Source organism: Aedes albopictus, chromosome 3, assembly GCF_035046485.1.
Source record: "Aedes albopictus strain Foshan chromosome 3, AalbF5, whole genome shotgun sequence".
Classification (NCBI taxonomy): Eukaryota; Metazoa; Arthropoda; class Insecta; order Diptera; family Culicidae; genus Aedes; species Aedes albopictus.
Window position 1 is genome coordinate 232,712,100 of NC_085138.1, and position 25,033 is coordinate 232,737,132.

The 25,033-nt window shown below is 42.1% G+C and overlaps 2 protein-coding genes across 3 annotated transcripts in view; both read right to left on the minus strand.

The window, feature by feature from the left end:
* LOC109405861 (uncharacterized) overlaps positions 1–25,033 on the minus strand; it is a 606,986-nt gene that overhangs the window by 553,882 nt on the left and 28,071 nt on the right. For both annotated transcript variants that reach the window (XM_062859488.1, XM_062859489.1), the window contains 2 exons: positions 10,636–10,854; positions 9,528–9,675 (listed from right to left, as the gene is read on the minus strand). In XM_062859488.1, the coding sequence (XP_062715472.1) occupies positions 9,528–9,675; positions 10,636–10,854 (367 nt within the window). The remainder of the gene's footprint in view (positions 1–9,527; positions 9,676–10,635; positions 10,855–25,033) is intronic.
* LOC115264730 (DNA topoisomerase 1-like) lies at positions 1,508–2,951 on the minus strand. Its single transcript, XM_062856347.1, has one exon. The coding sequence runs from the start codon at positions 2,378–2,380 to the stop codon at positions 1,508–1,510; it is 873 nt and encodes a 290-aa protein (XP_062712331.1). The 5' UTR covers positions 2,381–2,951.

Sequence of the window (25,033 nt, forward strand, 5' to 3'; positions counted from 1 at the left end):
ATCGAATTGTCCGCGTGGTCTTGTAGTACCCCTGCTAGGTAAGAACCGTCATTGCCATACATATTAAATGCTAGACATGACCCCATGGATAGCATTTGCATATGTAATAGCTTTGCTGATGTGACTTTCCTATTAGGCAATTCTCTCATCACATGTTTTTTTTTTCCTCCCCTGTTGGGGAAATTAAGCCACTGCGTCCAATAGGCTGAACTATTGTGGCATATCATCACATGTTTGTCTTCAAAACCTTGTCAAGCTTAGAAAATTGGAGTTAATAAACAATACATTACAAGGTTTGAATTCCCATAGAATGTGATCTTTAATTTGCACTACAACACCATAGAAGATAATATCACATTGGCTGATTGCAAATGCGAAAAATCTCCCTTTTCCCCCTATCCGCAACCCGGGGACGCGCCCTGTTGGATTTCGAAAGCCTCGGAGAATATTACAAACCTTCAATGGCATTCCCATACACTAATCCACATAGCCCATTCAGGGGTCTGACTGGGCCTATTACCCTCCCTCAGTTTGTAATATTTTCACCAACTTGGAATTATATTTTCCCGGCACATAAATGACTTCGACAAATGTTCGATATACTATGCAGTAGCATGATCAGTATAACTATATCAGATGACTTGAAGATCTGATTTTTACAGAATTGTTTGCCATTGATTATACATTCAGCTATTCCAATCATTACTGCAAAGCACATCGAATACATGCCTGAAATCAAAGCTTCCTGGAAGATATAATCCAAGCCCAGGGACAAACAACCAGGGAAAGTTGAAATAATAAAGAAGTTAGTTGGATTTGGTCAACTTTTATAGTCGATGCGATCATAACAAATATTTACCTGAAGATAATAGGTACCTCACCAAGTGTACTTACATTTGACTTAGTTTCATGAAAATCTCTACCCATATCTTTATTAGGTAGCCCAGACATCTAAGGTAAAAAAACATTGCTGTTCAGCACCACCATTCTCGGGTAGCGTGATTCGTTTCCCGGTGTGCAAAGTGTTATTATTTTTGGTACGATCATGAAGCGAAATCATGTTTTCCGATAAGTATTTCTCATGATTCTGGCCCGTTGTGGTAGAACTATAAAGCTTATTATTGCTTTTTGAATCTGTACGCCTGATTTCTGACATGCATATAATACATATATTGTACAAGAATTTGTGAACCCTGCTGACGGTTGATAACACTGCGATTCGTGAAATGCGTCACCAATGGTTTACCGCGCTCCGACTGTACCATTAAATTTCATAACTAATTCGTTATACATTTATATGTTGAATTGATCATTTTCCCGAACTATGTGCTTTACAGCTCCCCTGAAAATCGAAATAAAATAAAGTTTCAAGGATCTCCCAACCAAGCATGTTCTTCAAAATCAAAGCAAAGTTAAACCAGCGAAAGATGACAAACAACCAGGGAAGTTGAAAAAATAAAGAAGTTATATAATTTTCAAATATTTATTATATATCCTTTCAGAGCATTCACATACTTACCGTCTGACCATTTTGAATAGTCTGCAGCGCAGCCAAAACATTCGCCATTTCTTCGTATGACATTTCTAACGAAATTCCTTTTAAATGACTAGCAACAGATTCCATCCGTATAGCCACATCCTTTTGTGATTGTATTTCTTCAACACGGTCGTTTTGCACCTTGACTGGTTCCAAATCCACTGCTCCACCAAACAAATATTCATCCGAATTATAATATCGTTTCAACTCAGCTTCCGCCATTGCTTTAGTAGGCAGCATGACGTCCTTCTCTTTGCGCTTTGAAGACGATGATGAGCGATTTGATTTATGCTTGTGTTCTGAAGAATCCTTCTCATTATGTTTCGTCGATTCTCGCTTACTTCCATGCTTCGACGAATCCTTTCCTTCTTCCTCTTTGTGCTTCGATGAATTCCGCTCGTTGTCTTTCTTACTCTTCGATGACCTTCGCTCCGTGGACTTCGATGACTCTTCGGACGATCGCCTCTTCTTCGATGCTGGTTTCTCCTCCTGACTATCCTTCTCCGGTGATGCTGATCGTTTCGGACGCCGACGGTATTCTGCTTCCAGTGCCTCTTGATTAGGGAAATCTCCTCCCATGTGTACATATGATCGTAGAAGAACTTCTGTACGACGAGTTCTGATGATGAATTGGTATGTTATCTCCACCAGTTGGTAACATTCGCCACACACAAACCTCGGAAGTTCACTATCGTCCGGCGATAGCTGTGGAAAACACTCCTTCAGCTGCATACAAAGGTACTGATTGCAGTCGATGTCGACGAGGTATCGCTTTTTAAGGCACAAACGGCATACTTCCGCTGCCCGAGATCTGCGAGCACGATGTGAACTTCCAGAATCCATGACTATTTGGATTACTTCGATGTATATTGAGCTCTTGGCTTACTCTTCGATTCACTTTGTTCAAACACTCTAATAGCTTTGGTGCCCATTAGTTGAATATGTTCGGCTTTTATAGTCGATGCGATCATAGCAGGTATCCACCTGAAGTGCTAATGTACCTCACCAAGTGTACCTACGTTTGACTTTGTATCATGAAAAAATCTACCCATATCTTAATCAGATACCCCAAACAGCCTAGGTAAAAAAAAAACGCATAGCTGTTCAGCACCACCATTCTCGGGTAGCGTGATTCGCTTCCCGGCATACGAAGCGTTATATTTTTGGTACGACCATGAAACCAAATCATGGAACCATTACAAACCCTTTCTGGATCGACCGGGAATCGAACCCGTCACCCTCAGCAGGATCTTGCTGAATACCCATATGCCTTCCGCATTGTCTATGGGCCCATAACTTTTTCTCTCCTATTCGAACATAAATTAAGCTTTTACTCGGGCTATTGCCCATTAACAAGTGGGCCAGAAAACAGTTTTCATAACAACTCGCAAAACCGTTTCGGTGCGAATCGTTCACACAATTGTTTACTCATTATTTATTCAATTATGTTTGCATTCCCAATCAACGAATGCTGCCTAAGGATCATCTTCCTGAAATCCCATGCACACTGCTTACCTCAAGTCGAGTGCAAAATCTCGCGAGAAATCATTTTCATTATTATTTATTGAAAAGTAACTCTTCCATTTAGTAACTGCGAAGCGGAAAGAAAACACATTCACACAAGAAACCGTTGAGTTTCATGCCCTGTTACAGAAGGATCATGCTAGAAATCCTTATCGGTGTTTCTGTAAACGAAAACGAGACGAGAAGAAATGCTCTGTCCTGGAGATGAAATATGTTTTTTGTTTTCTATTTGATGGCACTACATCATTTTTTGCTCCCTCGGAACCATAGGTACGTGATTGCCACACCGACCAAACACATGTGGGTGGATGAAAACGCGACCTCTCCAGAAGACCGTTGCCGTTGTTGTATGACAAGTGGACATTCATTCCTCTTGGTGTCTTGGTGGGGTAGGAATGGAAAAACTTGGCAACGGTATGGCGACTCTTGTTGTTGGAAGAAACAAATTGAAGTGTTATTGCTTTTAGTTGTTTGCTCTCTTCAGGTTCCAGAGTCGACGATGAAATAGAATATGCTACCGTACAAGGGTATCTAGGGGCCGTTCATAAACCACGTAGACTTTTTGGGGGAGGGGGGGTGGGGCTCTGGCAAGTCTACGCTCCATACAAATTTCAAAATTTTTGTATGGACAAAAGTCTACGAGGGGGAGGAGGGGTCTGAAATGGCCAAAATTTGGTCTACGTGGTTTATGAACAGCCCCCTAGGGAAAAAAAAGTTTCCTCAATGTGTGTATTGACCAAGGTATTGACGGAAGATTTACCTCTTGTATTTGAGTAAATGAATCTACAAACTGATTGTACAGGGGATAGACAAAATGATCGGGACAGACAAAATTTTCACTTTTCAAAAAGTGTTCAACTAGCTGTAACTTTTCGAAAAGTGCATCAAATATTCTCAAATTTTCACTGTAAGCTAATCAACTAGATGTGATTCAAAATTAGAAAAGATCAGGCCATTCTTCACGAAGTTATAAAGATTCTTGAAATAGGTAAAATTATCCGATAGCCAACTTTGAGCTGTTATATCTCCGGATTCAATGCATCGATTGAAATGAAATTTTGACCATTTGGGGCCTGGGTGCTTGAGGCCGATAATCTTCTCAGGGAGACCCTTGCGCCTGAGGGCGTCCCACATGTGCCCGTGATTAAGACGGTCGAAAGCTTTTTCGTAATCAATGAACACCAGGTAGAGAGACTCTTGGAATTCATTGATTTGCTCCAGGATGATACGGATGACAATATGGTCCACACAGGATCGTCCGGCACGGAATTCTGCTTGCTGCCGTCGGAGAGTTGCGTCAATCTTCTCCTGTATCCGGTTTAGGATCACTTTTCAAAGGACTTTGAGAATGATACACAGTAACATGATGCCTCGCCAATTATCGCATACATCCCTGGACTGTTTTCGCTCACCTGGCAATCGTTTGACTCATTTGTCCATAACTCAGTTCAGAAACCTAATATTGAAATGTGGTGTTCGGCAAAGTTGTAGATTAGTGTTTTTCCTACAAGTATCACCAAAGACGTCATATTCTAACTCTTATAAATACGGCGCTTGAGCGCTAGTATCACCTACTCATACTAAACGATCGAAAAATCCAATCGTTTAGTATGAGTAGGTGGTACTAACGCTTTTACGCGGTAAATGTTAGAGTTAGAATATGGCGTCCTTGGTAATAATTGTAGGAAAAACACTATTCTACAACTTTGCCGAACACCACATTTCAATATTAAGTTTCTGAACTGAGTTATGGACAAATGAGTCAAACGATTGCCAGGTGATCGAAAACATCCCTGGTCAGGTCACCCTTTTGGGTACCTTTACTAAGACGCCTTGCATCCAGTCGGCCTGAAATGTCGTGGTTTCCCATATGTTGCAGAATAATTGATACAGTAGTTGTGCGGATACAACGGGTTAGCTTGAGCATCTCAGCTGATATGTGATCGACCCTTGGGGCCCTGTTCGATTTCATGCTACGGATGGCTGTTTCTATCTCCTGCACTGATGGAGCTTCGGTGTTGACACGGGTAATGCGTCGAACCCTTGGCGGATCATGCTGAGGTGTTGATGGCGTGACCGACACTTGAAAAAGGTTTCCAAAGTGCTCGAACCAGCGTTTCAACTGGTCAGCTGGGTCAGTCAGTAACTGTCCAGACGTGTCTTTCACGGGCATCGAAGCATTTATCTTAGTCCCACTAAGGTGACGTTAAACATCGTAGAGGAGACGGATGTCGCCGGTGTTTGCGTCTTTCTCGCCTTCGTCGGCTAGGAAGTCCGCCCACGCTCTTTTGTCCCGCCTACATGAGCGTTTCACTTCCTTCTCGAAAGCCGAATAGCGCTGACGGGCTACGGCTTTGGCTGCTCGTGTTTTCGCTCGCTCTATCACGGCTTTGGCGTTCTTTCACTCCCCTATCTTCCTCCAGGTATCATCTATGATCGACTGCTTTCTTCGGATGCGTAGCTCACCCATGTTATTCTGAACGAACCTCTGAATAAATTTTTGGAAAGATCCCGAAAGGAATTTCTGAAGGAATCATTACAAGAAATTCCTAGAGGAATTCTCGATGGAATCTTTAGAGGAATTCTGGGAGGCACTTCCGAAAAAATCCCGGAGTAATCCCTAGATGAATTCCAAGAGAAATCACTGGAGGAATTCCCAAAGGAATATCTAGAGGAATTCCTAGCAGAATTCCAGGAGAAATTCCTGGATGAAATTCAGGAGGAAATCCTATCTCTAGAAGGACTCCCTGGAGAAGTTTCTAAAGAAACCTTTTGTGAAACTTCTGGACAAAGTCCTGGCTGAATCCCAGGAGAAATTCCCGGTGGAATCCCTAAAGGAATTCTTGAGGAAATTCGTGGAGGAATTTCTGTAGGAATATCCAAAATAATTCCTGGAGAAATTTCTAGAAAAATTCCTGAAGAAAAATCTGGGGAAATTCATGAAGGAATCCTTGGTGGAATTCCTGGAGGAGTCCTATGAGAAATGCCTGGATAAAATCGTGGAGGAATAGCTGGAATAATTCTTGGATAAATTCTGGGAGAATTATCTGGGACAATTTCTGAAGGAATCCCTGGAGGATTTCCTGGAGGATTCGTGAAGAAATCCTTGAAAGAATTCCAAGGGGAATCTCAGGAGGAATTCATGCAGGAATCCCTGGAGAAATTCTTGGAATAATCCCTGGATACAATCCGGGAGGAATTCCTGGGGGAATTTCCGAAGGAACCCCTGGAGGATTTCTCAGAGAAATTCCTTGAGAAGTTGCGGTAGTTATTTCTGGAGGAATTTCTGAAATAATTCCTGGGGTATCTTTGAAGAAACCTCTTGAGAAATTCCTGGAGGAATCTTTAGTGAAATTTCTAGAGGAATTCTTGGGAAATCCCTGAACGAATCCCTAAAGTAACTTCTGGAACAATTCCCGGAGAAATCCCTAGAGGAATTCTTGGGGAAATTCCGTGAAGCTATTCCTGGAAGAGTTCCTGGGGGAATTCTTCAATGAATTTCTGGATAAATCTCTAGAGGAATTCTGGAAGGAATCTCTGGACAAATTCCTGAAGAAATTTCTAGAGGAATTCGCAGTGGAATTTCTGGAGAAATTACCAGATAAATTTCCGGAGAAATTCCAAGAGGAATTCTTGAAGAAATTTCTGGAGGAATTTCTGGAGGAATCCGTGAAATAATTTCTGGAGAAATCTCTGGAGGAATCCTTGGAGGAAACCCTGGAGGAGAATTTCTGGAATCTTTGGAGGATTTCCTGCAGAAATTCTTGGAGGGATTTCTGTAGGAACTTCCGAAGAAATTCCTGGAGGAATTCCTGAAACATTAACTGAAGCAATTCCTGGAGGAATCGCTGAAGAAATACCTGGGGTAATTCCTGAAGGAATTCTTGGTGGACTCTGGACTCCTGGAGAAATGCCTGGATAAAATCCTAGAGGAATGTCTGGAGGAATACCTAAAATAATTCCTGAATGAATTCCGGAGGCCCTGGTGGATTTTTTTGGAAAATTGCAGGGATAAACTCCGGGAGGAATTTCTGAAGAGACCCCTGGAGGATTTGCTGGAGAAATTGCGGCAGTGATTCCTGGATCAATTTCTGGACTCAATTCCTGGGGCAATTCTGAAGAAAAGCCTTCAGGAATTCTTGGAGGAGTCTTTAGAAAAACTTCTAAAGATATTGTTGCAATAATCTTAGGGGGAATTCAAAAGTTCAGACAAAACGACCATGTGATTTATTAATATATACATAGCTCCTAAGACTGTGTAACCAATAACACTAGTTCACAGCATTTTTGAACTCGGAAAGCTGATGATAATTTTTAGTGAAGAATCATGCCCTGAGTTCGAAAACGTGAAGGAAAAAAAAATACAGTAGAGCTGAAATTTTTACTGTAACTGGCTAACATCTAATGTTTCAAATGTACGTTGAGAAAGTTTGTTTAACCCTCTAATACCCATTTTTTTTATTTTGATCTAAATATCATTTTTCGTCGTCTAAAATCGATTTAAGCATGTTTTGGAAGATGATTCTTTTTAATTCTCGATTTTGTGAATTTCGGTTTTTGATTTTTCTAATTTTTATTTTTGAACATCTCTTCACTTTTATATTTTTCCTGGAAGCCTATTTGGGATACGGATTTTTTGTGACTAAAACATTTTGATATTTTACGATTATTGTTGAAATATTAAAATTTTTGTTTTTTTTTCATGGAAAATTTTATTTTCCGTGTAATTTTAACGAAAATAATTTAAGAGTGTATTCGACTCTCTTAAACTATTTTACTATGATAGAATGATATGGGAAAAATTTAAAATATGTTAATTGTAGCGATTCAATACGAAATAATCAATGATTTCTGAAAGGTGACTAAAACATCAATTTTTCAATGATTTAAAAAAAATGTAAATACGCTTCAAAAGACACCAAAAACCATTTTGAGATGTACAGATTAGTCCTAAATATCAGCCAAAAATATAAAAATTTTGATTGCCCACGAAACAAAAATTACAAAAATGCTCGAACTATACCCCGTCTAAAGGCGGGGATGGGTATTAGAGGGCTAATCTTTTTTTTCTTAGTGAAGAAAATACAAATCTTCATTATTTTTTGGAAATTTTGTTCAATTTTAAGGAGGTTGGCCTATATAATCACCAATATCTCGAATCCCACTAATTTGATGCAAAAACTATGTTCAGATGATCGAAACATATTATATTCAGCATTTATGCAAAAAGATTGAAAATTTGTTGACTACAACAGAAAATATTTGAATTTTAGTAAATCCCATATTTTCAAAAACTATAGAGCTTGATTTTCAGGAAAAACTCAAAAATTGTTCAACCTAATTTTTTTGGAGCACGATCTTGATAAATATCAGAACACAATTATGCAAAATGTTGGTCGTTGATAGAAGTTCACGACTTTCATTTTTTTAACTAGTGTAATCATCGGGTTATCTCTAGTTTATGCGTATGATCTCTATGTTTAATATCATTAGATTATCATGATACCTAATTCTAGCCCATTAAAACACGCATCGGGCCGACAGGGATCGACAATTCGGATTCATAAGTTATTAGGCAGCGTCCATATGTTGACGTAACATATTTTGAGCGATTTTTTACTCCTCCTTCCCTTTCATAGCATATTTTCCCACGCCTAATACATGGCTCGTTACACTATTCCAGATTTCCCCCCAAAATTATGCGTCATTTATGGACGCTCCCTTATGGGAGAAGATAAGTTGCACCACACAAAACAATACGTGTTTCAGTACAAAACATCTTACACCATGGGTTAAAAACCGTATAAAATGTGTTACCTTCTTATCCAATACACATCCATTAAGGATGATCCATACATACTTTGCTGATTAACGTTTCACAATTCGTCATTAAAATCATCGTCATTATAAAACATTAGAAAGCATTTTTTTCGTTCAAAACTAACGTTCTGAATGAAAATGTATTCACAGTATTCCGAGGTAAGAAAACAGTAATATATTTTCATGATCATTGTTTTGACTAACAAAACTGGTTTTAAATTTCCGAAAAATGATAGCAGATAACATCAGCCTACGAGATACGTGGAATAGATAGTTGAGAACAAACAAAAGTGTAATCGAAAGCTCCAATGTAAGCTTTTGCTATAACGCCACGAACGCCAACTACACCGGAGCACTGGAAACAACGCTCTCTTCTCAGTTTATTCTCATCTCTCACCGCCCCACCACCCCACTATCGGGAAAGCACAAGGAAATACACCCGGTCCGAGAGACGTAAACACTCTAAACAGCATCACCCATCTATCCATCTAACTCTCGAGAAGGTATAGGTACATGTGCAACCATACAACCGTTATGAATGGACGTGTAGCGCAGTTTCCGCTATATTTAGATCATCTGTCTGCTACGGATATGTTATGTTATGTTGTATACACACGGGATATTCCACAGGACAAAAAGGACTCACCTGTTTTCGCAGTGTCCTCGATCCAGTTTCGCCCTGCTCCTTGCGCTCGAAGCGCTCAAATTTGAAACTGTTGGAGCGATACAGTTCGTTGTCCTCGCCACGGCGATTGCGGCAGAGCCGTCGAGTGATGATATTGCCGCTCTTCGGACTATTGCCAGGAGGAAGAAAAAAAACGAAAAAAAATAAGCAAAGGAAAAAGGTTGGTCTTAGAAAGGCGCATCCGAAGACAACAGCAGCCTGCCCAGGTTTACCACAGTCATTCGAAAAATTGGGTCATTTGCGGTTGGGAAGCGTCGACATGCAACATAAAAGATTGCATCCCGCTTACCGTAAAATGAGATAACTTTGATAACAGGGAAGCATTTAAGATCTTATGTTATTCTTCTTCTTCTTTATGGCTCGACGTCCCCACTGGGACTTAGCCTGCCTCGCTTCAACTTAGTGTTCTTTGAGCACTTCCACAGTTATTAATTGAAGGGCTTTCTTTGCCAAGGAGCCAAGGGAGTCAAGAAAATTTTCCCGACCGGAACGGGAATCGAACCCGCCGTCTTCGGGTTGGCGATCCATAGCCTTAACCACTAGGCTAACTGGAGACCCCTTATGTTACTGTTATGATTATATTGATTGGTTTGTTGTGAATTGATTTTTGTTTAATTAGTATATGCAATTACATCATCTGGGTCTCCAGTTAGCTTTGTGGATAAGGCTTTGGGTCGCCAATCCGGAGACGGCGGGATCGATTCCCGTTCCGGTCGGTAAAATTTTCTTGACTCCCTGGGCATAGTGTATCATTGTGCTTGCCTCACAATATACAAATTCATGCAATGGTAGGCAAAGAAAACCCTTTAATTAATAACTGTGGAAATGCTCAAAGAACACTAAGTTGAAGTGAGGCAGGCCAAGTCCCGGTGGGGACGTAGAGCCATAAAAAAGAAGAAGAATTACATCATCTGCTCAACATATTCGTGAAGAAGTATCCACAATCATTTTTAGTTTTCTTTATTTGTCTGTTATTACACCAATTAACTATGAACACAATAAAATCTAAGAACCAAAGTTGTCCCATTCTACGGTAGATATCTACATTAGGCAGATGAATTTCACCTACCCGCACGGTTTGCACTGGTTCATGTGCAGGTCCCAGTTGAGATTGAAGTTGAACATTTTTAGCCGGGCAACGGCTCGTTGTCTAAGGGATTGTTCGTTGCCTGCTTGGGTCATTAAGCCTAGCTGGGGGTTGTTGTTGCTGCGCCGGGAGGATGACGAGTGGTTTTTGTGGTGGCCAGCTGACGAGTGACCACCGCCAGTGCCTCCGCCCTGTGAGTTTCTGCAACACAACGAGATTAGAAGAAACATTTTTGAAATAACTAGTTCCCAAACAGAGTGGCATTTTTATCTAAAATGTAAACGTTTTTGTGGTTTTATGCACATGGGTTTTTCATTTATTTAAGAACTTTCTAAACTATTGTGAATCAGGCTTTCCAAATGTACAGCCTTCTCGCAACAGCCCGCGCAAGGCTGAATCGACACTCTCTTATGTGTGCAGACCATCTCTCGTTACCGTGTGCAACACCACCAGTGAGAAATGTATCGCCAACAGCACGCACACGTATGAGAGAAAGATGTATTGAAACAGCCGCTGCTTCGGCTGCTTGTCTGACAGTTGCATACTCGAGTCGTATCGAGCCGAGTGGGAAACGTCGCGAGTATTGTTAGCCGCATGGCGATGACAATCTTCGGCTAACCAAGCCGGCAGTCGCATAAAGGCTGTCATAGGCTGTCACGGGAGCGCATGGCTTAACGCTAAAAGTTATTCACAAAATATGTGCTCAATAAATATTTTTTACAAACATGATATGCCTTTCACAAGATGCCCCAGGGGCGGAAAGAAGTTTGTGCCAGCGTTTTTCAAAATTGTAATATGGCTAAAATATACCACTGATGTGAGATTAAACTATCTTTTATGTTGAAAACATGGCAGTGCATTTCACATGCCAATAAAAAATAATGCTATGCAAAATACTCTACTAGAACAAGACTTACAAGTAAATATTCTCTATTTGAAAAAATACATAATACTTTAAATGCGTCGAAAATTTTGAGCGTGGGATATACCACGATACTCGACACGTTCAACAGAAGTAAAATGCTCGGGCCTAGCGCAGCGATTTTCGTCACTTCGTGTACAGCCAACGAGAGACGGTTTGGGTGAGAGCCGAGGTTGTCATCGGCGAACGAACGCACAGCGAAAGCAGACGATGTGAGCAGTTCCCGACAGTGATGTTGTACGTCGCATGAGTTTTATTATGTGGGCTGTCATGAACCATGCATTCACAAGGCTGTCATGGGAATAAGAGTGCGACAGCCATCAAAATGCTATCATGATGCGGTACTTTTGGGAAGCCTGATTGTGATAGAGGGTTTAGGTCCCTCTATGGTAAAGTGACCAGACGTCCCGGATTGTGCGGGACAGCCCCGGATTCAAGCTAGTCGTCCCGCACTGCAAAGTGTCCCGGATTCCAACAATCGGCTAAAATGTCGTTTTCTTGACAAACATGTTGAACTGTTTCTGTTCTTCTGAAAATCAATCTTTAGACTAATAAATAAAAGAAAATCGGGTTAAGTACGGTTCCTTTGAATTCCACTAAGAATTTGCATCCTTTGACAGATACTTATTTCGACCTCAACTGTAAGGTCGTCTTCAGTGTCTTGTACTTGACTCGACTCGAGTCGAACACTAAGCTGAGAAGCAGGCTTTGTCCAAATGAGGACGTTACGCCAAGAAGAGAGAGAGAGAGCACTTCCACAGTTATTAACTGAGAGCTTCCTCTGCCAATGACCATTTTGCATGCGTATATCGTGTGGCAGGCACGAAGACACTCTATGCCCAAGGAAGTCAAGGAAATTTCCTTTACGAAAAGATCCTGGACCGACTGGGAATCGAACCCGTCACCCTCAGCATGGTCATGCTGAATATCCGTGCGTTTACCGCCTCGGCTATATGGGCCCTCGTTGTTATTGTATAAACGTCAATTAAACGTTAAGGTAATTAAGGTAATTTCCAACTCATAAAGATTTTTACCCATAAAGTAAAGTGACCAGATATATTTTGCTCTGATGCGGGACACAGTTTTACCAACAATCAATACGAAACTGGCGAATTTTTTGTGACGCCAGTCGTTCCCCCAGTAAATTCGAATCGAGTCAAGTACAAGACACTGAAGACGACCTTACAGTTGAGGTCGAAATACGTATCTGTCAAAGGATGCAAATTCTTAGTGGAATTCAAAGGAACCGTATTTAACCCGATTTTCTTTTATTTACAGATATTCCCCTAACAAGCCCGGTTAATCATCATCATTTAGACAAATGTAAATAGCAAAAACAAAGTTTAACCAGGCTTACAATTGTTTTAGAATTTTGAGGATTTAAATCTGACATTGTATAAAGTAAAGTTGTTGGGAGAAGGATGAAGGTAAAATTTGGTTTTCATAAGCACTTCACACTGAAGTGGATTAATTGAGAGCTGACTGAATATTTTTGAATCTCTGCAAGTGAATTTAAAAATGTCTCACCAGAACTTTTGTTCATATTTTTTTTTCAAAAATTTCAAATGGATTTCCAGTAACAATCCACAGGGCTTTCTTGTAGAAATATCTGTTAGAACCCGTTAGATAAACTCCTAAGAGAAACATGCCTACAGGGCTACTTGATTCGTGGGAGGTTATGATTCCCCTTGTCAGATTTTCTCGGGGGTTTTCGGAAATGATCGAAGGATTTCTATAGAAGTATATGGTGGATCACTCTGGAAACTCCACCGGTGGTAGATTTTTTTAGCTACAAATTGAAGGAATTCCAGGAAACAAATATCTTTTTTAGAAACATATTCTTATAAAGTTTGATAAAGATACACTTCATATTTGTGATGGAAATATTGGAGAATTGTTTCAGAATACTTTCCTAGATATGTTTTGCAAAATGTTCTCCAGTACTCCACCAGTACTTTACATTTGAATGCAACTAAAAAATTCCCATAGTTTTTCCTGAATTTTCTTCAGCTATCTCTTCAATGTTTTGGCAGAAATTTCCCATGAAAAAAAATCAGACATTTAGAAAAAAAAATATTAGGCTAGTTTTCCAAATTCTATAATTTCCTTGTTGAGATCTAATACTTTGTTCCCTGAGTGTCGTGAAAAAAATCCCTGATCATCAACCAAATTACCCGTGAAATTCCTCGACTTTCTCTGATTTTCCAAGCCCAGAAATAAATTTCCTAATAGTCCCTGGGGTCTTCAGTTAGCCTAGTGGTTAAGGCTATATGGATCGCCAATACGGAGACGGCGGGTTCGATTCCCGTTCCGGTCGGGAAAATTTTCTCGACTCCCTGGGCATAAAGCATCATTGTACTTGTCTCACAATATACAAATTCATGCAATGGCACCCGAGCAGAGGAGAATATCAAAATAATAACAACTGAATCACCAAACCTGTTTTTATATCTTGGTTTGTTATTATTAACTTATTGAGGCATAACTTTCCCATCATAAGTTTTGTTGGGATTCTGATTTTGTTATGATTCTACAATTGCTATATTTTCTTTAAATATCATTTTAATAAGATGTTTTGTTGTAGAACAAGCTCTGTTATTATTGTATTATGGAGAGTGCACCATTATTTGATCATCAATAGCACAACAATAAAGTTTTGCAATCACAACTACACCATGCGAGATTTACAGCAAAAGAAATGAAAAAGTTAACATTTGCTGATTTCCATACAAAAAGTCATGTTTGGAGTCTTTTTTATTTCTATTTAGTTCGATCCATTTTAGTGGAAAAAATGTAGAATTTCTGTTGGTTCTATTTTGGAAATAAAAAAGTGAACAACCATGATCCACCATAACTTATAAACAAAATTAATTTAGAAATTATCTCAAGTTCGTTTGGGCCAGGAAGATTGAAAGCGTGCAATTCTCTTTGAATGACTAGCTTATGAGTTATTGTGGGCTATGGTCTTAAGTATTCATGGCTGTTTATCACTTTTATTTTCAAAATGGAACCAACAAAAATTCATCTTTTTCCTCTCAAACTTAGGGATTACATACCCACCTTGCGAGGATAAAAAAAATCTTTGTTAAATATGATTCTGATATAATAACTCATTTTGCATCCATATTGTTATCAATAACTTTTCAATTTCATAATTTGTTTTTGAAACATTGTATAAATTCACTGTTATTAAGTTGTTATGAAACTAACAAAACCTGTTATTTAACTGGTCTTCCAGGAACATTTTTTTGTTATGATTTTTGTTATTTTGCCGCTTATGACAGACAAGTTTATAACATGGTATGTTATATAAATAACATGAAAATAACTCTTTGCGTTACTCAGATATTTTGTCAAAATAACACATTTTATTATGCTGTTGGTATTCCCTTCTGCTCGGGCAGGCAAAGGAAGCCTTTCAATTAATAAATGTGGAAATGCTCAAAAAAAAAACACTAAGTTGAAGTGAGGCAGGCCAAGTCCCAGTGGGGACGTAGAGCCAGAAAGAAGAAGAAGAATAGCCCCTGGCTTTCCAGGTAGTCGACATCCTGGTTTAGTAAAACCATTGACTTAATACTAAGACATAAATGTCAGGAACAAATTCAATTCAATTTGTGACGCCAGTTTTTCCCCCATGTTTCCCCCAGTAAAATCGCCTAATACTGGTTTAATTAACGCGACGCTTTTATTGACAGTTGGCCCCGCCCATTTTCATCGAATGAAGACTGAGTTTGCCAATTCAGAAACCATGACAACGAGGGGGTGGAAGCTCAGGTAAAATATTATCTCCTGGGCGCCCATTAAAAACACCACCCCCGGCGAAGACTGGCGCTCGAGCCTAGCTATTTAGCACTGTAGTTGGAGGAAATGCCAATGCAGAACCCGTAGCTTCCGGGAAGGTAAGCCCAGCTCCCTGGGTTAGTGGGTTGGTGTCAGGCCCTGCGAGCCAGCCGTAAAAAAGACTAGCACCGGAAAATCAACAAGAGAAGAATGCGAACCGATACCAATGGCGACGACCACAGCGACGAAAAGGGACTTGCGATTGGAAGCTCGGTACGTGGAACTGCAGATCTCTCAACTTCATCGGGAGCACCCGTATACTCGCCGATATACTGAAGGACCGCGGGTTCGGAATCGTAGCGCTGCAGGAGGTGTGTTGGACAGGATCTATGGTGCGAATGTTTAGAGGTAATCATACCATCTACCAGAGTTGCGGCAACACACGTGAGCTGGGAACAGCTTTTATAGTGATGGGCGACATGCAGAGGCGCGTGATCGGTTGGTGGCCGATCGACGAAAGAATGTGCAGGTTGAGAATCAAGGGCCGATTCTTCAACATTAGCATAATAAACGTGCACAGCCCTCACTCCGGAAGCACTGATGATGACAAAGACGCATTTTACGCGCAGCTCGAACGCGAGTACGACCGCTGCCCAAACCACGACGTCAAGATCATCATAGGGGATCTAAACGCTCAGGTAGGCCAGGAGGAGGAATTCAGACCGACGATTGGAAAGCTCAGCGCCCACCAGCTGACGAACGAAAATGGCCTACGCCTCATCGATTTCGCCGCCTCCAAGAACATGGCCATTCGTAGCACCTTCTTCCAGCACAGACTCCCGTATCGTTACACCTGGAGATCACCACAACAAACGGAATCGCAAATCGACCACGTTCTGATTGATGGACGGCACTTCTCCGACATTATCGACGTCAGGACCTATCGTGGCGCTAATATCGACTCCGATCACTACCTGGTGATGGTTAAACTGCGCCCAAAACTCTCCGTTATTAACAACGTACATTACCGGCGGCCGCCCCGGTATGATCTAGAGCGACTGAAGCAACCGGATGTCGCCACCGCATACGCGCAGAATCTCGAGGCAGCGCTGCCGGACGAGGGTGTGCTCGATGTGGCCCCTCTAGAGGACTGCTGGAGTACAGTGAAAGCAGCCATCAACAACGCAGCCGAGAGCACAATCGGGTACGTAGAACGGAGTCGACGAAACGATTGGTTCGACGAGGAGTGCAGAGCGGTTCTGGAGGAGAAGGATGCAGCGCGGGCGGTAATGCTGCAGCATGGAACCCGACAGAATGTGGAGCGATACAGACAGAAGCGGAAGCAGCACACCCGTCTCTTCCGGGAGAAAAAGCGCCGCCTGGAAGAAGCGGAGTGCGAGGAAATGGAACTGCTGTGCCGTTCACAGGAAACACGCAAGTTCTACCAGAAGCTCAACGCATCCCGCAAAGGCTACGTGCCGCAAGCCGAAATATGCAGGGATAAGGAAGGGAGCCTCCTGACGGACAAACGTGAGGTGATCGAAAGGTGGAAGCAGCACTTCGACGAGCACCTGAATGGCGAAGAGAATGTAGGCACGGAGGACCAAGGCAGCGGAGGAAATGACTATGTTGGTGCAGCAGAGGACGGGAACGAACCAACTCCCACGCTGAGGGAAGTTAAGGATGCCATCCACCAGCTCAAAAACAACAAAGCGGCTGGTAAGGACGGTATAGCAGCAGAACTCATCAAGATGGGCCCGGAAAAGTTGGCCACCTGTCTGCACCAGTTAGTAGTCAAGATCTGGGAAACCGAACAGCTACCGGAGGAGTGGAAGGAAGGGATAATCTGTCCCATCCACAAGAAAGGCGACAAGTTAATGTGTGAGAACTTTCGAGCGATCACCGTTTTGGATGCCGCCTACAAAGTGCTATCCCAGATCATCTTCCGTCGTCTTTCACCTAAAGTAAATGAGTTCGTGGGAAGTTACCAAGCCGGTTTCATCGACGGCCGGTCGACAACGGACCAGATCTTCACCGTACGGCAAATCCTCCAGAAATGCCGTGAATACCAGGTCCCAACGCACCACCTGTTCATCGACTTCAAAGCGGCATACGACAGTATCGACCGCACAGAGCTATGGACAATTATGGACGAGAACAGCTTTCCCGGGAAGCTGACTAGACTGATAAGAGCAACGATGGACGGTGTGCAGAACAGCGTAAGGATTTCGGGTGAGCTATCCAGTTCATTTGAATCTCGACGGGGACTACGACAAGGTGATGGACTTTCCTGCCTACTATTCAACATCGCCCTGGAAGGTGTTATGCGACGAGCCGGGCTCAACAGCCGGGGTACGATCTTCACGAAATCCAGCCAATTTGTCTGTTTTGCGGATGACATGGATATTATTGCCAGAACATTTGGAACGGTGGCAGAACTGTACACCCGCCTGAAACGTGAAGCAGCTAAGGTCGGACTGGTGGTGAATGCGGCTAAGACAAAGTACATGCTGGTAGGTGGGACTGAGCGAGACAGGACAAGCCTTGGCAGCAATGTTACGATAGACGGGGATACTTTCGAGGTGGTAGAAGAATTCGTCTACCTCGGTTCCTTGCTAACGGCTGACAATAACGTGAGCCGTGAAATACGAAGGCGCATCATCAGTGGAAGTCGTGCCTACTATGGGCTCCAGAAGAAACTGCGGTCAAAAAAGATTCACCCCCGCACCAAATGTACCATGTACAAGACGTTAATAAGACCGGTGGTTCTCTACGGACACGAGACATGGACGATGCTCGAGGAGGACCTGCAAGCACTCGGAGTTTTCGAGCGACGGGTGCTAAGGACGATCTTCGGCGGTGTGCAGGAGAACGGTGTGTGGCGGAGAAGAATGAACCACGAGCTCGCTGCACTTTACGGCGAACCCAGCATCCAGAAGGTGGCCAAAGCCGGAAGGATACGGTGGGCAGGGCATGTTGCAAGAATGCCGGACAACAACCCTGCAAAGCTGGTGTTTGCAACTGATCCGGTTGGCACAAGAAGGCGTGGAGCGCAGAGAGCACGATGGGCGGACCAGGTGGAGCGTGATCTGGCGAGTGTTGGGCGTGACAGAGGATGGAGAGCTGCAGCTGCAAATCGAGTATTATGGCGGCAAATTGTTGATTCAGTATTATCATGAATTTGATGTGAACTAAATAAATGAAAAATGAAATGAAATGAATGACAACGAGAAAGATCAGTTGGCAGATTGATTTTTATACATCTTTAGCAACGCGATATCTTTGAGCGTTGATAACCGTGTGGGTTAAACAACAGCTCTGTGATCTCGATGTTTATGGTTCGATTCCTGTCTGTATAGTTATACAATCTTTTTTTCTCTTTTCAATCTAGTTTATTGTATAAAAAATTGTCGTAACACACACGAATCATTTTGATAAGTTATCCTCTCCTTATGGAAATCATAAACATGGACGATTGAAAAAACCGGTTGTTGGAACAGCCACAGAAGTCAGAAGTCATGATGGCTTCCGAGGCTAACATTTAAACAAGGGCCATCGTCCACTGGAGGACGATTCTCAGGTCGTTGTCCTTAACCGTAAAGGAGTGACCCTTCTCAGCACAATCATTCCGGTCTCGTCCTGGGTCGTGTCAATATCATCAATGAAGAAGGCTCCCTGATGCCCGAATGCTACTAAGCTTGCCCCGAGAGTAACTGGGAGCAGGCTTGACAGAAACTCCCTCGCGAGAAAATGAGGAAGCGATTTTGGCGATTTTCTGAGGAGTGAAAATAAAACTCAGAAATCACAACGCAAATCCTCAACAGCACCGAGTGCGAGCTTGCCGCGCAGCGAGGAGTTCGTCCAACACTCATAATTTCTTGTTGTGTTTCTCACGTCCACTCACACTCAAAAAGCTCTCGCGAGTTCCACTCCCATACAAAGAAAGACTCCCGAGGCGAAAATCGCACTCAAAAACCCGAAATAATCATCGACTCTTTTTTCGTTCCCCTCTTCCTCGCTCAGTTTTTATTGCCTCTCTGTTTGGGTTTCGTTCGCTCCCTCGCGACGAGGCATTAGCAGAACACCGCTCTAGAGCATGTGGCAAAACTCTTTTGATTTCGATGAGGATTATCAAGCCTGACTGGGAGCCACTGTGGCAAGAAGTAGCTTTGTAAATTTTGGGAGCTACAGTGGTCTAATCCTTTTGGGGCAACTTCCGGTGGGTAGCGGTAGATCGGGATCGACCTGCAGGAACTCACTTAGATGTGATGTCCACTGAAAAGAGTTCAAAACCCGCAGCAGCAACTTTCAGAAGATTAACGTTGGTTCACGTCCTCTAACGTCCCCGGAACGTGTAAATAAATAATCGTTTTTTGTCGTTGTCATGATCACTATTGTCCATTGCACGGTGACGTCATCAAGAAATTGCTCTCTTTCTCTCCTACGGGAAATTAGAAAACAACAGGACCAAAACCTGTCAAATTTGACAGGTACTGGTCCTGTTGTTTTCAAACTCTCTGAAGGAGTAAAAGAGATAGAATTTCGCCGTGAAGTGATCTATATTGGTAGACTCAATCTTGCTTCGATGAAAATGGGCGGAGCAAACTGACATTTAAAGCGTGGCGTCAGAAACACCAGTATTGGGCGAATTTACTGGGGGAACGACTGGCGTCACAAAAAATTCGCCAGTTTCGTATTGATTGTTGGTAAAACTGTGTCCCGCATCAGAGCAAAATATATCTGGTCACTTTACTTTATGGGTAAAAATCTTTATGAGTTGGAAATTACCTTGTCCACAAAAAACATTTTTTTTAATTTGTGAATTTTAATGACGTTTAATTGACGTTTATACAATAACAACGAGGGCCCATATAGCCGAGGCGGTAAACGCACGGGTATTCAGCATGACCATGCTGAGGGTGACGGGTTCGATTCCCGGTCGGTCCAGGATCTTTTCGTAAAGGAAATTTCCTTGACTTCCTTGGGCATAGAGTGTCTTCGTGCCTGCCACACGATATACGCATGCAAAATGGTCATTGGCAGAGGAAGCTCTCAGTTAATAACTGTGGAAGTGCTCATAGAACACTAAGCTGAGAAGCAGGCTTTGTCCCAATGAGGACGTTACGCCAAGAAGAGAGAGAGACAATAACAACGAGATTTTGGAATGAAATCAATGCTTCGGCCGTTGATTTGAAAGATTCGTGCACGATTTCTTGCAGCTATTCAAAATATAGGGCTGCAAAACGGTGAGTCGATAAGAAGAGCGTCTAATATAGCTCTGGTGCTCACAAGTTCCTCTCATGCTTCAACGGGTCAAGCGATGACAAAGACTGCCAGCTAAGAGTTGTGTGCTTAGCTGGTAGCCCAGGCTGGGCAATGTTATCCTTCTGACTTCAGCTAGATTGTGGAGGTTCGTCTCGAGCGTCTGTTCACCAAGGAGGTGCGGCTCAAACAGCGTCTGTTCTGGCATCCAGCGGCTGAGTATGAAATGCTCCTCCACCGGAAGCTATACCTAGGATGGCAGCCCCACCACTGAATAGGATAGGGGACTTTAGGCCAACAACCTATTGTTCCCGAAATCCAAAAACCGTTACAGAAACCGAAAGTGAAAAATTACAAACTGATTCAACGACAACGACTTTTAGCGCGAAACAACGGACAAGAATTGGAACTTGGAATGTACTAACTCTATCCCAGCAGGATAAACTGGCACAACCTGCCAATGAAGCATGCCGTATGAAGCTTAAGATCCTAGGACTGAGCGAAATCCGTTGGCCGAACTATGAAGAACACAGAATGGCGTCGGGCCAAATTCTGCCATACTCTGACCAACGAGGAGCATCATCTCCTAATCGGCGAGAACCGGCTGCGCATTGCAAGAATCCATCGACAGGAAGAGAAAATCGGGCACCGATTTAACACACGCCGACTAGAAGATGCTGTCGTCGAGAAGCTGGAGAACCGTGTTGCGGATAGACCGGAAGGTGGAAGCGTAGAAGATCAATGGAGCGCCATCAGTAACGCCTTCATCGCCAGCAGCGATAGAGCGAACGAAAACACGAGGAGCCAAAGCCGTAACCCGTCAGCGCTATTTGGCTCTCGAGAAGGAAGTGAAGCGCTCACGTAGGCGGAAAAAAGCAAGGGCGGACTCCCTGGCCGACGAAGGCGAGAAAGCCGCAAATATCAACTATTGACCGACCCGGCTGGCCAGCTGAAACGCTGGTTCAAGCACTTTGGAAATCTTTTTCAACTGTCGACTACGCCACCAACACTTCAGCATGATCCGTCAGGGGTTCGACGGATTACCTGTGTCAACATCGAAGCTCCATCATTGAAATCGAACAGGGCCCCGGGGTCAATCGTATATCAGCCAAGATTCTCAAAGCTGACCCAGTAGTAGCTGCACAACTACAATTATTCTGCAACATATGGTCCTCTGCAAAGTGATCTTTAACCGGACACAGGGGAAGATAGCGTGACTCTCCGGCAGTAGTAAGCAGGATTCATTGCCAGACGGTCCTATGAGGACCATCCTTACGCTACTGTTATATATAATAAACTAGCTGTACCCTGCAAACTTTGTCTTGTATACTGCGTTTTTTGACGTTTCAAGTTTCTAGCCAAGACCAAATCCCCGGTCAAAATGTAAAGAAAATCGATTTTCAAAATCTCTCAATTTGTCCATGTTTTTTGCCTCATAAACCTTCCTTGGGTGAAAACTAACATAACAAAACTAAGACGATCGAAATTGGACCTTCCGTTCGCAAGTTATGCGCGGTCCCACGTATGCCACTGCATTTTTATATATAGAAAGAAGATATAGATATAGATATAGACAGGCCCGGATTAAGGATTGTGGGGGCCCGGGGCCCGAGCGGATGTGGAGGCCCCTCGGAGAGATGACCAAAAATGTTTTTCCTTGTTTTCGAACACTACTTGAGCAATATGAAAAATAAAGCTAATGTTAGCAACCAAAAAAGGTTTTTATGGGGGCCCCTAAAATGTGGGGTTCATTTACGAAGTTTATTGGCAGTCAAACTGTTTACTGTATAAGAGATTTTCCCTTCTTCAATTTATAGGCTAATCTTTCTAACGATTTAACGTTACATAATTGGTCAGCGACCAATTCCATCTGTCTGGTTACCATATTGTATATTGGAAATTGCTGCTTTTTAAGTAGGAGTTTTGTCCTTCTTTAATCGCATCAAGTTGCTCGCTGCAAACTTGATTGGCGAAACTATTAACTTCGTCTGATATGTTTACTTTTTTTAAATGTGTTGTTCTTTCAACTAAGTCTGATACAGAATTGTTTAAATAACAAACTGTAAATGTCACTCTTAGACAGTGGTGCTCATCCTGCGGCCCGCGGGCCGCATGCGGCCCTCCAAGCCTTAAGATGCGGCCCGCGTAGTACCTTAGGGCGAATCGAAATTTTTGAACGATTATTTGAAATAACTTAAATGTATTAAGAAATGAAACAAAAAAAAATCTGATCAATTTTCACAGTGTTGAACACAAATTAAATGATAAATAAACAAAAAGATTCGAAATCGCAACTCCGAAATATTTCGGCATTTCAGCTAAGTCGCGAAGCCAGCTTAAAGTTATTTATAAGTGGTACGAATGAAATGAAAGTTTGTTAAAAATGCAATCTTGAAGTTTTTGACAAAATTCTCAACAAATCTCAACTTGGTTGCCAATATTGTTTAATTTTCACTGCTTGTTTAAATTTCTATTATAAGACTCACACATTTTTCGAAACAAAACTTACGAATCCAATTTGAATTGTCCAAGCGAAACTCTTGAACGAACTTAAAGAAAAAAAATCTCAGACGAGATTCATGAAGCGTCTCCTGTGCCCTTTTGGAGAAACTTTTGGATACATTTTTGGAGAAACTCTAGGAAACATTATTGGAGAAAAAATTTAAGCAACTCTAAGCGAAATATATGGAGAAACTCAAATCATGGAGAAAATAAACCTGAAGAAACTCAATGAGAAAGTTGTGGCAATACTGCATGGAAATTATAGGAGCATCTCTTAGAAAAATGTTCTGGTGCCACTCTAACAGGAACTTTAGAATTAATTACTCGAACAACAAAAAGAGAATTTCCAGGAGTAACTACAAACAAGATTCCAGGACCAAGCATCAAGACACAAAAGAACGCCTGATGAAAATTTGAACAATAAATTTGAAGCAACTTATGCAGCAAATTTAGAAGATAATGTTGAAGAAAATTCCGGAAACAATTGTTAAAAAACTAGTTTTTGAAGAAATTTAATGATGAAGTATTTTATCAACTTTAGAAGAGGCTTATGGAAAGAATTTACTAAAATCTTCAAGCAACTCCTGGAAAATTTTCGGAAAAATCCGGAAGCTATTCTAGGAGAAATTCTTGGGAACGATTAATGAGGAATTCCTGAAGTAACTTCATGGCAGTTCCAAAGGCAAATCTAAGAGGAGTTCTTGGAGGTGTTCCAAGAAAATTTTAGAAAAACTAAAAGAAATTTCAAGAAATTTCTCAAAAACCTTCTGGAGCAACTCTACAAGAAATTCCAGGAGAAAATCCAGCAAAGCTTTTTGGAGCGATTCAAAAGAAACTCTTGTTAAAGCTGCTTGACAAGTTCTTGAAGTGGCTTCAAGGCAATTCTATGGGCAACTTCTAAATTAATTAAATTAATTAATTATCGATTTTTGCGGCTTAACCAGCCGAATGGAAGTTTTACTTTATTCCAAAAGCTAGACTTTACATATACTGGCGTGAGTGAGAAATGGACAAATTGAGGTGAAATTTGCGAAAAAGTTACTCGTCCTCTCGGTGAGACTCGAACTCACGACTCCTACTCACTAGACAGGCGCGTTGCCGCTACGCCACGAGAAGACTCGAAGACGTAGCTGCTAACCTGAATTCAAGTTCAACACAAAATTCCGAGGTTATCTTTTCCACAGATTGCACCCCTTTCGGATGGAATGAGATGTACATCCACACTACGCATATATTGTATATGTAAAGCCTAGGCGAGAGCGCATTGTTTTTTTTTGTGTTTTGGAAGTCCACACACCTCTCATCGACGACTGTGTCGAAGAGATCGCGTGGTGAGCGGAAAGCTTCCAACGGGTCGCGACGTTCTCAAACGACCGGTTACGGAACATGAGTCCGTTGCTCGATGACATAATTAAATTAATTAATTATCGATTTTTGCGGCTTAACCAGCCGAATGGAAGTTTTACTTTATTCCAAAAGCTAGACTTTACATATACTGGCGTGAGTGAGAAATGGACAAATGGAAAGGGGTGCAATCTGTGGAAAAGATAACCTCGGAATTTTGTGTTGAACTTGAATTCAGGTTAGCAGCTACGTCTTCGAGTCTTCTCGTGGCGTAGCGGCAACGCGCCTGTCTAGTGAGTAGGAGTCGTGAGTTCGAGTCTCACCGAGAGGACGAGTAACTTTTTCGCAAATTTCACCTCAATTTGTCCATTTCTCACTCACGCCAGTATATGTAAAGTCTAGCTTTTGGAATAAAGTAAAACTTCCATTCGGCTGGTTAAGCCGCAAAAATCGATAATTAATTAATTTAATTATGTCATCGAGCAACGGACTCATGTTCCGTAACCGGTCGTTTGAGAACGTCGCGACCCGTTGGAAGCTTTCCGCTCACCACGCGATCTCTTCGACACA

What these genes read in the sequence shown, in the direction of transcription:
- LOC115264730 (XM_062856347.1), bottom strand. Translation starts at nt 2,380, where the DNA reads ATGGATTCTGGAAGTTCACATCGTGCTCGCAGATCTCGGGCAGCGGAA.